The following is a 12,612-nucleotide window of genomic DNA, read 5'->3' as shown; positions in this document are numbered from 1 at the left end:
TCCCTCCAGTGATTTGAAGTGATATGGATCTCAAACATTTAATACTTTTTTTTTTTTAAGGGAGACACCACCAAATCATCCTTGGCCTAAGTGCAATTCTCATTTGGAGATAAAAATTCCAAAGGACTTAAAACTAAAAGAATCAGAGAAAGCTGATGAAAAACAGTTGATCATAGTAAGTATACAAATTTGACCTGCTTTTTTGTGAAGTCTTGTTATAAGCATCCTGTTTATACAAATTGCTAAAGAATAAATTTATTCCTTTTTTGAAAGAAGCTTTTTCTGTCATCATAAATCTTGGAAATAGTCATGGTATTACAAACTCCCCCCCTGCCAAAATAAATATCTAGTTCATCCTGGAACAAATAATAAAAATTCAATTTTCATACTTCTAGTTTCATTTATAACAGATTATACTTTATTTTTTGTTACTTTCTTAGATATGTTATTTGATCACTACCTTCTTTCAGTAGTTGATTTAAATATTAAATGAAGGTTAATACATAAAATGATTTTAAATATACTTTGTAAGTGGGAGAAAGATGTGGCAGTCTGCTCCTGTAAAGATTTACAGCCTTGGAAACACCATGGGGCAGTTCTTGTCTGTCCTGTAGGATCGCTGTGAGTCAAAACCAACATGTCAGCAGTAGGGTTTTTTTTTAATATACTTTTATAATTTTAAAAATAAATTTTATTGGAAGATAAACCCATAGTTAATATGAAATAGAGAATAAGTATGATGTGGTGGCAAGGTAGGAAAGAGGGAGTTACTTTGAAAGATTTTAAAAAATCTAAATGAGCAGGGATAGCATAAAAATGAAGGGACCTAGAGTAAGACGGACATTTAATGTAGTTCAAGTCAGCATCATCAATAGGATTTGTGGGGACTGGATGATTGAATTGAATGTTTATATGAGAGAATAACTTTGTAAAAATTGTCTAGAAGTTTTTGAGAAGGAATAGTGAAGGGAAAACATGTTTTATCTGACTTAATAATGTTCCTGTTGTGAAATCAGTATGATAGTTATACAGGAGTAGACAAGTAGAATCTAGAACTGCACCGTCCATTTTGGTCATGTGACTCTTGAACTCTTGAAATGTGAATCATTGGAATTGAGATATGCTATAAATGTAAAAATATATACCACATTTCAAAGACCAGAACCCTGAAAAATGAAAAATATCTCATTAATAGTTTTTTATATTGATTACATGTTGAAATGATAATATTTGGCATATGTTGGGTTAGATAAAATATTAAAATTAATTTCACCCTTTTTTTTGCTTTCTTTAACATGGCTACTAAAAGATTTTAAATTAGATTCGTGAATTCTATTTTTATTGGACCTGCCGTTTTAAAGATGGTGATGACAGTGATAGCAGCTAATACTTTTCGAATGCATTGTTTCATGTGCTCCATTTATATTAACTGTTAATCCTTACAGAAAAATTATGAAATAGGTACTTCTGTTATTTCTCATTCTTCACTGAGGAAACCAAAGCGTAAATGCTTACTAACAGCTCTGAAAACTGCCTGAAATAAATTTTAGGTCATATTTTGTTAGTATTTTCAATACTTTAAGATAAATTTCCCTTTAGTTTTATATACAATCATTCAGTTACTATTTGAGTTCTTTTTACCATTTGACACTAGTTCTAAGACACTAGAGATATTGTCTTAGATCTTATCCTTTTCAGTTAGTAGTTCAAATTACTTAATTATGGAGTAGAAAAAATAAAGGGTTTTTTTGTTTACTTAAAAAATCCAATCATATTGCTGAAATTTTCTTGTTGAATAAAGGACAAGAATAGAAAACACTTTGTAAAACAGTTATTATTCCAGACCAGAAGTGTGAGTTACTGGGGTACAGGTGATAGCAGTTAGTCCTTTTTTATTTAATGTAAAGATAATTAAAAAAATTTAATTTTACCTTTTATCAAGAGTTTCTGGTGACATCAAAATATTCTTTTTAATGTCTACAAACTATCTAGAAGAAAACCATTGAAGAGAACACACTTTTAAGACATTTAAAAAACGGAGTCCATATATTCATGGAAGATTTGTAGGTTTTTTGTTACAAATTTTAAGCAGATGACAGTAGTGTGTCATCTATTTTGTTTGAGTTAGGTCTGCATGGAGTCCATGAGTGGTGCAAATAGTAACTGCACCAGGCTGCTAACCAAAAGGTTGAAGGTTTGAGTCCACCCAGAGGTGCCTGAGAAGAAAGACCTGGTGATCTGCTTCCGAAAAATCAGACATTGAAAACCCTATGGAGCACAGTTCTAGTCTGACATACAGGGGGTTGCCATGAGTCGGAGTAGACCGGACTGGCACTTGGTTTTTGGTTTTAGGTCTGCATGGTTGGGTGGATTTGATCTGTGTTTACTTTATTTCTCTTGACATTTTGCTTGTATTACTTCATATCTTTTATGTTCTTTTTTGAGATATATTTGTGAACTTTTAATTTTCATTAGTACACTGTAAGTTTTGAGTGTAAAAAAATGGAGTTCATAAAACATTATTTCTTCTAGACTCTAGCAGTATAATTTTTGCAAGTATAAAATGTGTATTAGTTCTCATTTATACAGTTTTTGTTAATTGGGGTTTCAGGACTAAGTTTGTAGTATTTAAGATAGTTCTCAATTCCTTTGAGTTATTGTTGTATGCTATGGAGAAAGGGATCAGTTTACTAAAATGGAAATGTTTCTTAATGAATAAAGTTACAGATTTCAAGGGTTAATATCTTAATTTTTATAATTAATATTGAATGTTATTCATTATAGATTAAACAGTTCTCACTTTATGTTCATATTATAGCCTTAAAGGCCAATGCTCTAGATTAATTCTTTTTTTGGGGGGGGTGACTTTTTATTTTTATTTTCTTGAATAGGATGCAGGACAAAAGAGATTCGGAGCCGTTTCCTGTAATGTTTGTGGAATGCTTTACACAGCTTCAAATCCGGAAGATGAAACACAGCATCTCCTCTTCCACAACCAGTTTATAAGTGCTGTAAAGTATGTGGTAAGTGGAATTCATGCCTTCTAAAAAGCAAACTCAGATAATTAGGTTAGGATCTTAATGAGATGAATTGCCAAATTTAAATAATTGAAAAAAAATTCTGTTTTTAGGAAGCAGTAGTGCTAACAAAGCCATAAAAACCAGCTAATTTATTCTGGCTGGTTTGTGTTGTGGGATTTTTTATTTAAGTTATATTTTTAAAGTAGTTATCATACCTCTTCTAAGAAGTAATACAGTTCAACTTGAGTATTTTTTTTTTATTTCCTTTGTTTTTTAATAATTATTAACTGTTGATGAACCTGTTTAATACTTACACAGCTTGGCACAACTTTGTATTTTGGGATTCATATTGATAATGTATTTTACTAAATAGGCGGTTTTAGGATTTCCTTTACCTTCTCTATTATGAGAGTTTTTCACTATACATTTAAGAAGAAAAATTCTAGAAGGTTAAGACCTCAGAATTTTGTAGTATACTAAAAAGAATCCCACAAAGTAAATATGTTTTAGTGTAAAATATGTCCTAATATATGTGCATTTGAGGCATAATGGGTATTATTTAATATGTGTTTCTGGAAATAGCAAAATTTTTAACAATTTTGAACCATTTCAGATATCTTGTGAAAATAGTAATTTAATGTAATTGCTGTTTACTTGTATCTGAAATGGAATCTATTTTTATTCTATACATGTTACCTTCAGTACTGTACACTCACACTGATAAGACCTCCAGGATATCTGAACTGAGATCACCAATTCATTCCATATAGGCCTTTCAGTAGGCACCAGATACTGATTATTTAAAGGTCTTTATTGGCCTTAATTAAATTCATAACTTTACCTTTGGTTAACGGGTTTGTATTCATTGTCTCATTCATCCAGTTATTTCTACCTAAGATAGGTGGGCTTTCTTTTTTTGGTACCCTTCTGTGGCCAGTCCTTATTTCATCTGCCTTTTCCACACATACCCCTCCTCCCACTCAAAGTATAAGGTGTATGGGACACAGATTGTCTATAGCTAGATATTGATTTATCATTTGAAATTTGTGTTTACCAGTTCGGCTATATTAACATTCTTGTAACTTGAAAAGAAAAATAATTCTTTCAGGTAGCTCGATTATAGAATACTTACGAGGCAGAAATATTTCTGTCTATTTTATGTACATGAACCTGGTAGATGTCAGTCCAAATGAACCCTGCTCAACTTACATTATTTAATTCTTGCTATAATTTAATTTCCTAAAATTAAAAAAAAAAAAAAGGTTTAAAAAGCTTTATTCTTCACCATAAGGGAAATTCTTAATTTCTGAGAGGAGCAGTAAAGAAATCTATCAGGAAGTATGTACTCTGTTCTTCCATAATACCAAGGAAGGTTGATTTATAGAACAAGGTGGAGTCATATCCTTCTAAACAAATTCTGGCTCTCCTGCAAAACTGCAAAGCAATGTAACAACCTAGGAAAGAATGATTCTTCCCCCAGCCATTCCTAATACCCTCTCCCTTGATGGGACAGATCTAAGGGTTGTTTTATTTATTTTTGAAATAAGCTCAAGAGAAGGAATTGAGTTTAGCAGTTGACCATCCTTTGCTAACATCAGATTCAGTGTTCTTATCTTAGCTGTTTTCAGTTGTAGACATACATAGAGTCTAAGGTAGAAACGTCTCCAAAATGTTGTAGCATTCTTTTTTAGTGTTATGAAAAGAGGATAAAAACATATTTTCAAGGTAAGGAGCCGTGGTGGCACAAATGGTTAAACACTCGGCTTCTAACCAAAAGGTTGGAGGTTCAAACCTACCCAGTGGCTCCACGAGAGAAAGACCTGGCCATCAGCTTCCGTAAAAATTACAGTGAAAACCCCATGGGACAATTCTACTCTGTCACATGGGGTCGACTCAGTGGCACCTAATAACATCTTAAAGATATTCTACAGTGATTACAGCTCTGGATTTTGAGTTATGACATTAAATATTTATTCAGCACCCAGTATTGTGCCTTGCACAGATGTTGAGCACCTGAAATGCTTGACAGAACATCTAATTTTATTTAGTGTCAGTTTTACCTGCTATGTATGTTTCTTGGAGAAAAGCACATAGAAAAGAAGTCACTTGGTGCTCTGGCTTTAATTCATTTTAAATGAACAGTGTTCAGGAACTGGAAATACAGATTTGTTCTACTTTAAGACTTTAAAAATAGGGTAAGTTAGAAACAATAGTTTTCTGTTTTTAAATTTGAAGCAGACATTCTTTAGAAAATAAGTATCTTTTCCTTGGGGTAAACATTCTCCTAAATAGATTAATAACCTAATGACAATTAGAAATGGTTAAAGCCCTGTTTTAAAAAGGTTAAAATATTTAAATTATATACTTATAGTAGAAATCACAGAGCCTGTTCTTAGCTGACTGAAATAGTCTTTTTCTTTTTTTGATCTCTTATATTCTCTTTGGTTGGAGGTAGGGGAGAGTGTGATGGTGTTCTCTTTCTCTATTCCTTCATTTTATCTCATCTGCCTCATTGACACCATTTAGGGAAATACATTTTATCTGACTTACTAGAAGCTATTTAGGAAGGAGCCTTGAAACGCTTCATTAGGTGGTTGGACTCTGAGTTAGACCTAGGAACTACTTCAGTTTTTCTTTATGAACTCAGTACTGTTTCTTAAAGGTGTGAGAAGAAAGCAGGAAAAGTTCTCCCCTGTTGTTGTTAGGTGCCGTCAAGTTTATTTTCGACTCATAGTGACCCAATGTGACAGAGTAGAACTGCCCCATAGTGTTTTCTAGGTTGTAATCTTTACGGGAACAGATCACCAAGTCTTTTCCCACAGAGCTGCTGGGTAGGTTTGAATGGCCACCCTTTTGGTTAGTAGCCAAGCGCTTTAACCATTGCGCCACCAGGGCTGCTTACTTCTCCCCTAGTGGTATATATTTAACGTGAGCATTGAGCCATGTTGCTAGGCCAGGAACTTACTAGGAACTCAGCTGTATTTTGTTTGATCTTTCATTGATCATTTTAAGTCACCTTTAGCTTTCAGTAATGTAGAAGAGGAATGACATTTGGGTTATTCTTTGCAAAGAAATTCATAATTCAACCTTTCTTTCCTATATATTTCCTTATCATCTTTGAATTAATTAGCATCTGACTGAATGCTGTGTAGAGGGCACTACTCTCAGGGCTGTATGATATGCCCTTGGCCCTCAGATTTAGGAGCAAAGTCTGAAACAAATGAAAAGTTAAACAACAAGAAAAATTTTAAGGAATTAATATTAAATATTTAAATAAATCATACCTTTGCTTTGCAATGTAGAGGTATGTCCTAGTTATCTAGTGCTGCTATAACAGAAATACCACAAGTAAATGGCTTTAATGAACAGAAATTTATATTCTCACAGTTTAGGGGGCTGGAAGTCTGAATTCAGAGTACTGGCTATAGGGGAAGGCTTTCTCTTTGTCGGCTCTGGAGGAAGGTCCTTGTCTCTTCATTCAGCTTCTGCTTCCTGGTTCCTTGGAGATCTCCATGTGTCTTGGCATCTGTCTTACCCCATTTCTCCTCTGCTTTCTTGTTTAATCTCTTTTATATCTCAAAAGAGATTGACTCAAGATAAACATCCTACAGGAATCCTGCCTCATTAACATAACAAAGACAGCCTATTCCCAAGTGGGATTACAACCACAGGCATAGATGTTAGGATTTACAACACATATTGTAGGGGGGCATAGTTCAATCCATAACATTCCACCCATTGACCCCCATCCTCCAAAATTCATATTGTTGCCACATACAAAACACAGTCACCCCGTCACAGCATCCCAAAAGTCTCAAGTCAACTCCCATGTCCAAAATCTTATCTTCTGAATCATCTAAATCAAATATGTGTGAGACTTTAGGCGTATTGCATCTTGGGGCAAAATTCCTCTTCATCTGTGAACCTGTGAAATCTAGAATACAAGCTGTCTGTTTCTAAAGTGCAATGGTGGAACAAGCACAAGTTAGACATTTCCATTGCAAATGGGAGAAATTGGGGGGAAAGAAGGGATAACAGGCACCAAGCAAGCCCAAAACCCAGCAAAACAATTTAAATCAGCTCTCAAGGCTTGAAAATAGTCCTCTCTTCTCTGAGATCATCTGGGCAGTGGCCCTGCCCTCCAGACCCTGGGTGTTGGCCGTAATGTCTGGATTCTGGGTGGAGACCTCTTGGCCCTGGGCTTCCAGGGCCACTGGGGTGGCACCTCTGCTCCCTTGGCTTTGGGTGTCTCATTCTCCTTAGTCCATCTGAGTAGGGACCCTACTCCCTCGGACCTGGCAGGCCCTGTTCTTCTGCCCCTTGGGCGTGGCAGCCCCACTCCCTCAGCTTTGGGCAGCAGCCCCATCCCCCTGGCACACCTTAACAGAAACCCCACCCTCTGGAACTGGGTTGGCGAAGATCCTACTCTTTGAAACCTAGGAGACAATGGTCCCATGAGAACCAGGAGACCGTGACCCCACCCTTTGAAACCAAGAAGGCTCTGCTTCCCATGCTCCTTCCAACAGTTCTTATGTTGATCTCCGAGCTGCTCCAGGCATGGCCCTTTTGTTTGCGGGGAGGACAACAGATGTTGCTTCTTTGACCTGTTTCCTGCCTGTAGAATTCTAAGAGGCAGACAGCATGCTTTCTTTTCATTCTTTCTCTTTCCCGTTTAGTCTGACCTGATGAGTTTTCTGCTGTGACAGTTGGTTAGATCCATCAGTCACAGGCGTAATCTCTTTAACAAAAGATTATGTAACCACATCCTTGGTAAACATTCTAGAACATGTGTTCTTAATTTGTATAACAAATTTTCTCAATTTTTAAGTTTTATTTTCCTTTTTCACAGTTTATTTTTAAGTCCATTTCTTTTCTCTCGCATGTTAGTATAAGGGGCAAGCAGAAACCACCCAGCCCCTCTAAGATCTTGCTTAGAAATCTTCTCAACCAGGTATCCAAATTCATCACTTACAAGTTTTTTGCCACTGCATAAAAAGTATCGCACTTCCTCCATTATCCAATCACGTGTTCATCATTTTCTTTTAAAGCCTTACCAGAAACACGTTTAATGTCCCATTTCTACCACATTCTCTTGGCTGGTGCCATATGTATTGTCATATGTATAGAGACTTTCTCTATAGCTCTCCTCACTTCCTTCTGAGCCCTCACCAGAATTGCCTTTGATGTCCATAATTCTACCAACAATCTGTTAAGGCAGTCTAGGCTTTTACTATTAGGCATCTCAAAACTCTTCCAGCCTTTACCCATTACCCAATTCCAAAACCACTTCCACAGTTTAGGTATTTGATAGAGCAGCACCCCACTCCCAGTACAAAATTCTGTCTTAGTTATCTAGTGCTATCGTAACAGAAATACTATAAGTGGGTGGCTTTAACAAACATAAATTTATTTTCTCACTGTTCAGTAGGCCAGAAGTCTGAATTCAGGGTGCTGGCTCTAGGGGGAAGGCTTTCTCTGTCAGCTCTGGAGGAAGGAACTTGTCTCTTTAGCTTCTGCTTCCTGGCTCCTTGGAGATATGCATGTGTCTTGGCATCTGTCTTACGCCATCTGTTTCTCTGCTTGCTTGTTTAATCTCTTTTTATATCTTGAAAGAGATTGACTCAAGATACATCCTACACTTATCCTGCCTCATTAACATAACAAAGATACCTCATTCCCAAATGAGATTATAACCAAAGGAATAAAAAAAGAAAACCAAACCCATTGCTGTCAAGTCGATTCCGACTCATAGCAACCCTATAGGACAGAGTAGAACTGCCCCATAGGGTTTCCAAGGAGCAACTGGTGGATTCGAGCTGCAGACCTTTTGGTTAGCAGCTGAACTCTTAACCACTACGCCACTATGGTTTCCACCACAGGAATAGAGGTTAGGATTTACAACACGCATTTTTGGAGGACTTAATTCAATCCATAACAAGGTAATAATTACTCTGGTGAAACAGTGGTCAAAGGAGATACTTGTTTGCACAGGAGAGTTAAGATTTGATTTTTTAAACTGGAGATAAGGGGTCATCTGTAATTGATAGCATAGTATAACTAAAGCATGAGAAAGCTTGACATCTTTGAGATGAATAATGGGTAGATCTTTTTGACTGGATCGAGATTTTTGTGGATTTTAGGGCTAGAAAAATACATCAGATTAGACTGGAGTATTTTGAATGCCATTTGGACTTTATTGTTTCTGTTCTTTTAGGTGTTGAAGTATTTTGAGCAGAGTGAACGGTATAATAAAATTTAAATAATATTGAAATAATATTTTGGTGGAATGTAGGAAGATAAATAATATTTCAGTGACATTTAGGGAGAGAGTAGTGCATGTGTGAGGTACGTATAGTCTTGAATTACTATGGCGTTGGTTAAAATGGGAAAACATCGATAATGAGAGAAACTTTGAAGAAAGATTTGACAGATTTCTGATTGGCTACAGAGGTGCATTATCCAGTACAGTAGCCACTAAGCGACATGAATGAAATTAAAAATATTATTCCTCAGTCATAGTAGCCAGTGCTCAATAGCCATCACCTTGCTAGTGGTTACCGAATTAGATGGTATAGATTTAGAACATTTGTATTGCAGAGAGTTCTGTTGGACAGCCCTGCTGCAGAAAGCTAAGGAGAGAAGTCATAAATAACTCTAAATTTCTAATTTAGGGAAATCATGATCCAGTAATTCTTACTTAACCTTACTTACGTCAAATTTGAATACAAATGAGTTTACTTCTGTATAGTTTTGGTTTTGTTGTTGTTGTTGAGAATATACACAGCAAAACATAACACCAGTACTGCTGTTTCTACAAGTACAATTTAGTGATACTGATTACATTCTTTGAGTTGTGCAACCATTCACCCTCTTTTTCTGAGTTATTCCTCCCCTGTTAACATAAACTCACTGCCCCCGCAAGGTTCCTATCCAGTCTTTCGAGTTGCTGTTTTCACTGATCCCATATGGATAGTTCTTAAAAGAGCACAGTGTTCAAGGCAGACATTCTTTACTAGTTAAGCTAAACTATTGTTTGCTTTTAAGAAGACTTCAAGGGATATTTTTGGTTTAAGGTTTAAAGATTATTTCAGGGCAGTAGTTTTAGGCATTCATCCAGTGCCCGTGGCTCCAGAAAGTCTGGAGTCCATGAGAGTTTGAAATTCTATTCTGCATTTTCCTCTTTTGATGAGGATTCCTCTGTAGAATCTTTCATCAAAATGTTCAGTAATGGTAGCTGGGCACTGTATTCTAGAATCATTGGGGAATAGGGAGCTGGTAGACTTGTAGGAGGAATTCAGCGCCAGGTCGGAGAGTTGGGTCTGAGGTTTGTTAACTTTCCCTACATAAAGCTAAGGCTGTAATACCCTGTGTTGAGAAATGCCTTTTAGAAACAAGTAGGAATTTGTTAAATAAAGATTACCAAACTTTATATCTCAAGCATCCAAGTTGCTGCTTCTCTGTTCCTTGGCTCTATTTTTATTTTTCTACTTTATTATATTTTAGAGACTGAGAATGTTGTAGTGTATAGGATGGGAGGAGCACTCCAAATCTTAGTGAGAAAATCATTTTGCTTTGGATTAGAGAGAGATAGTGGAGGAAAAATAACTTTAATATGAATATTATGTGCACCAATTTTTTAAAAAATTTAAAGCATTCACAAAATTGGGAAGGGGAGACCCTGTAACATATCTGGTAGCAAAAAAAATCTAACCTGTCTTTCCTGTAGGTTTTCCTATTCCAGAAATGGTACCACCATCCAGTCAGTTGCTCAAACTGAAAACATGAGAATAATCCTCCAATCTTTTTACTGCACTCCTTACATCTGATCCTTTAGTAAATCTTACCTTCAGTATAGAGTCCAAATCTTCCCATGTTGTCATTTCCACCACTACCACTCTAAACCAAGTCACTGTTGTTTTTTGTCTGGACCACTTGTGCAATGCTTTCCTAACTGGTCTCCCTGCTCCCAATTTGTTCTGCACAGTGTCCAGAGTGGTCTTTTAAAAGCTTAAATCAGATTATGTCATTCTCCTACTTAAAATTCTTCAGTGAATTCTCATCATATGTAGAATAAAATCCAAGCTACTTAGCTATGGCATCAAGGTCTCACATGCTCCAGCTTCTCTTATCTCACCTCCTAACACACTTGCCCTTACTTTCTATACTCCATTCCTATGGCTTTTCTTTCTGTTCCTAAAACACTCAGCTCATTTGTTTTTAGTGCATACTTTCATCTCCCTGGACTATTCTTCTCTCAGATCTTTGCATATTGACTCTTTATTCAGATCTTATAGCATATGTCACCCTCCCAGGATGCCTTCCCTGACCACTTAGTATGAAATAGCTCCCCCTACATATCACTCTTAATCTGTATTGTATTTTCTTTAATCACTTACCACATTCTGAAAGTTTGTTGTATATGTCTCCCACTGGATTATAAGCTTTGTCAGAGCAGAGTCCTTGATAGTCTGTTTATTATGCTAGAAGAGCGCCTGCCAGTGAGCAGTAGGGGTTCAACAAATACAGTGAATTAAAGAAGAAACCTGTTCTCTCACAGAATAAGAAATCAAGAGTTTTAGTTATTTCATCTAAAAATAGATTAAATCAGAACGTCACTCTGGGCTTTGACAACTCCAGTATATGTTGATTTGAATTCGTTTGGAATTGATAATATAATTATCTTTTAGGGGATATAGAACTAATTGTATATATTTACAAGTCAGGCAAAATAAAATTTTTAATAATGTACTTCCAAATATGTGAAGTGGTCCAAATTTTAATTCATTGTGACAGAGATATATTAACTAGGTTTACACGTAGAATTGTATGTTTTTGTTGTTAGCTGCTGACTCATACTGACCCTATGTACAACACAACGAAACGTTGCCTGGTCCTTTGCCATCCTCACAGTCGTTCCTATGCTTGAGCCCATCATTGCAGCCACTGTGGCAGTCCATCTCATTGAGGGTCTTCCTGTCTTATGCTGACCCTCTGCTTTACCAAGCATGATATCCTTCTCCAAGAACTGGTCCTCCTGATAATGTGTCCGAAGTATGTGAGACGAAGTCTCGCCATCCTCACTTCTAAAGAACATTCTGGTTGTACTTCTTCCAAGACAGATTTGTTCATTCTTCTGGTAGTCCATGGTATATTCAATATTCTTTGCCAACACCATAATTCAGATGACTCAGTTCTTCTTCGGTCTTTGTTATTCATTGTCCAGCTTTCGCATACATGTGAGGCAGTTGAAAACACCATGGCTTGGGTCAGGCACACCTTAGTCCTCAAGGTGACATCTTTGCTTTTTAACACTTGAAAGAAGTCTTTTGCAGCAGATTTGCTTAATGCAGTACGCTGTTTGATTTCTTGACTGCTGCTTCCATGGACATTGATTGTGGATTCAAGTAAAATGAAATCCTTGACAACTTCAGTCGTTTCTCCGTTTATCATGATGCTGCCTATTTGTCCAGTTGTGAGGACCTTTGTTTTCCTTATGTTGATGTGTAATCTGAAGGCTGTAGTCTTCGATCTTCACTTTCAGCAAGCAAGGTTGTCTCATCTGTGTATCTCAGGTTGTCAATGAGTCTTCCTC

General features: G+C 36.4%; 1 protein-coding gene across 8 annotated transcripts in view; it reads left to right on the top strand.

Moving 5' to 3' along the window:
- The window catches only part of ESCO1 (establishment of sister chromatid cohesion N-acetyltransferase 1), a 112,860-nt gene that overhangs the window by 70,510 nt on the left and 29,738 nt on the right, over window positions 1-12,612 (top strand). For all 8 annotated transcript variants that reach the window (XR_002825850.1, XR_002825849.1, XM_023742048.1 and 5 more), the window contains 2 exons: window positions 61-175; window positions 2,892-3,023. Coding sequence is in view for 6 of the 8 variants with exons in the window: in XM_023742048.1 (XP_023597816.1) it covers window positions 61-175; window positions 2,892-3,023 (247 nt within the window). In the remaining 2 variants the exon portion in view is untranslated. The remainder of the gene's footprint in view (window positions 1-60; window positions 176-2,891; window positions 3,024-12,612) is intronic.

The sequence above is a fragment of the Trichechus manatus genome, unplaced genomic scaffold (assembly GCF_000243295.1).
Source record: "Trichechus manatus latirostris isolate Lorelei unplaced genomic scaffold, TriManLat1.0 scaffold00199, whole genome shotgun sequence".
Classification (NCBI taxonomy): Eukaryota; Metazoa; Chordata; class Mammalia; order Sirenia; family Trichechidae; genus Trichechus; species Trichechus manatus.
Note: the sequence above shows the minus strand (reverse complement) of the source record. Positions and strands in the feature narration are given on the sequence as shown.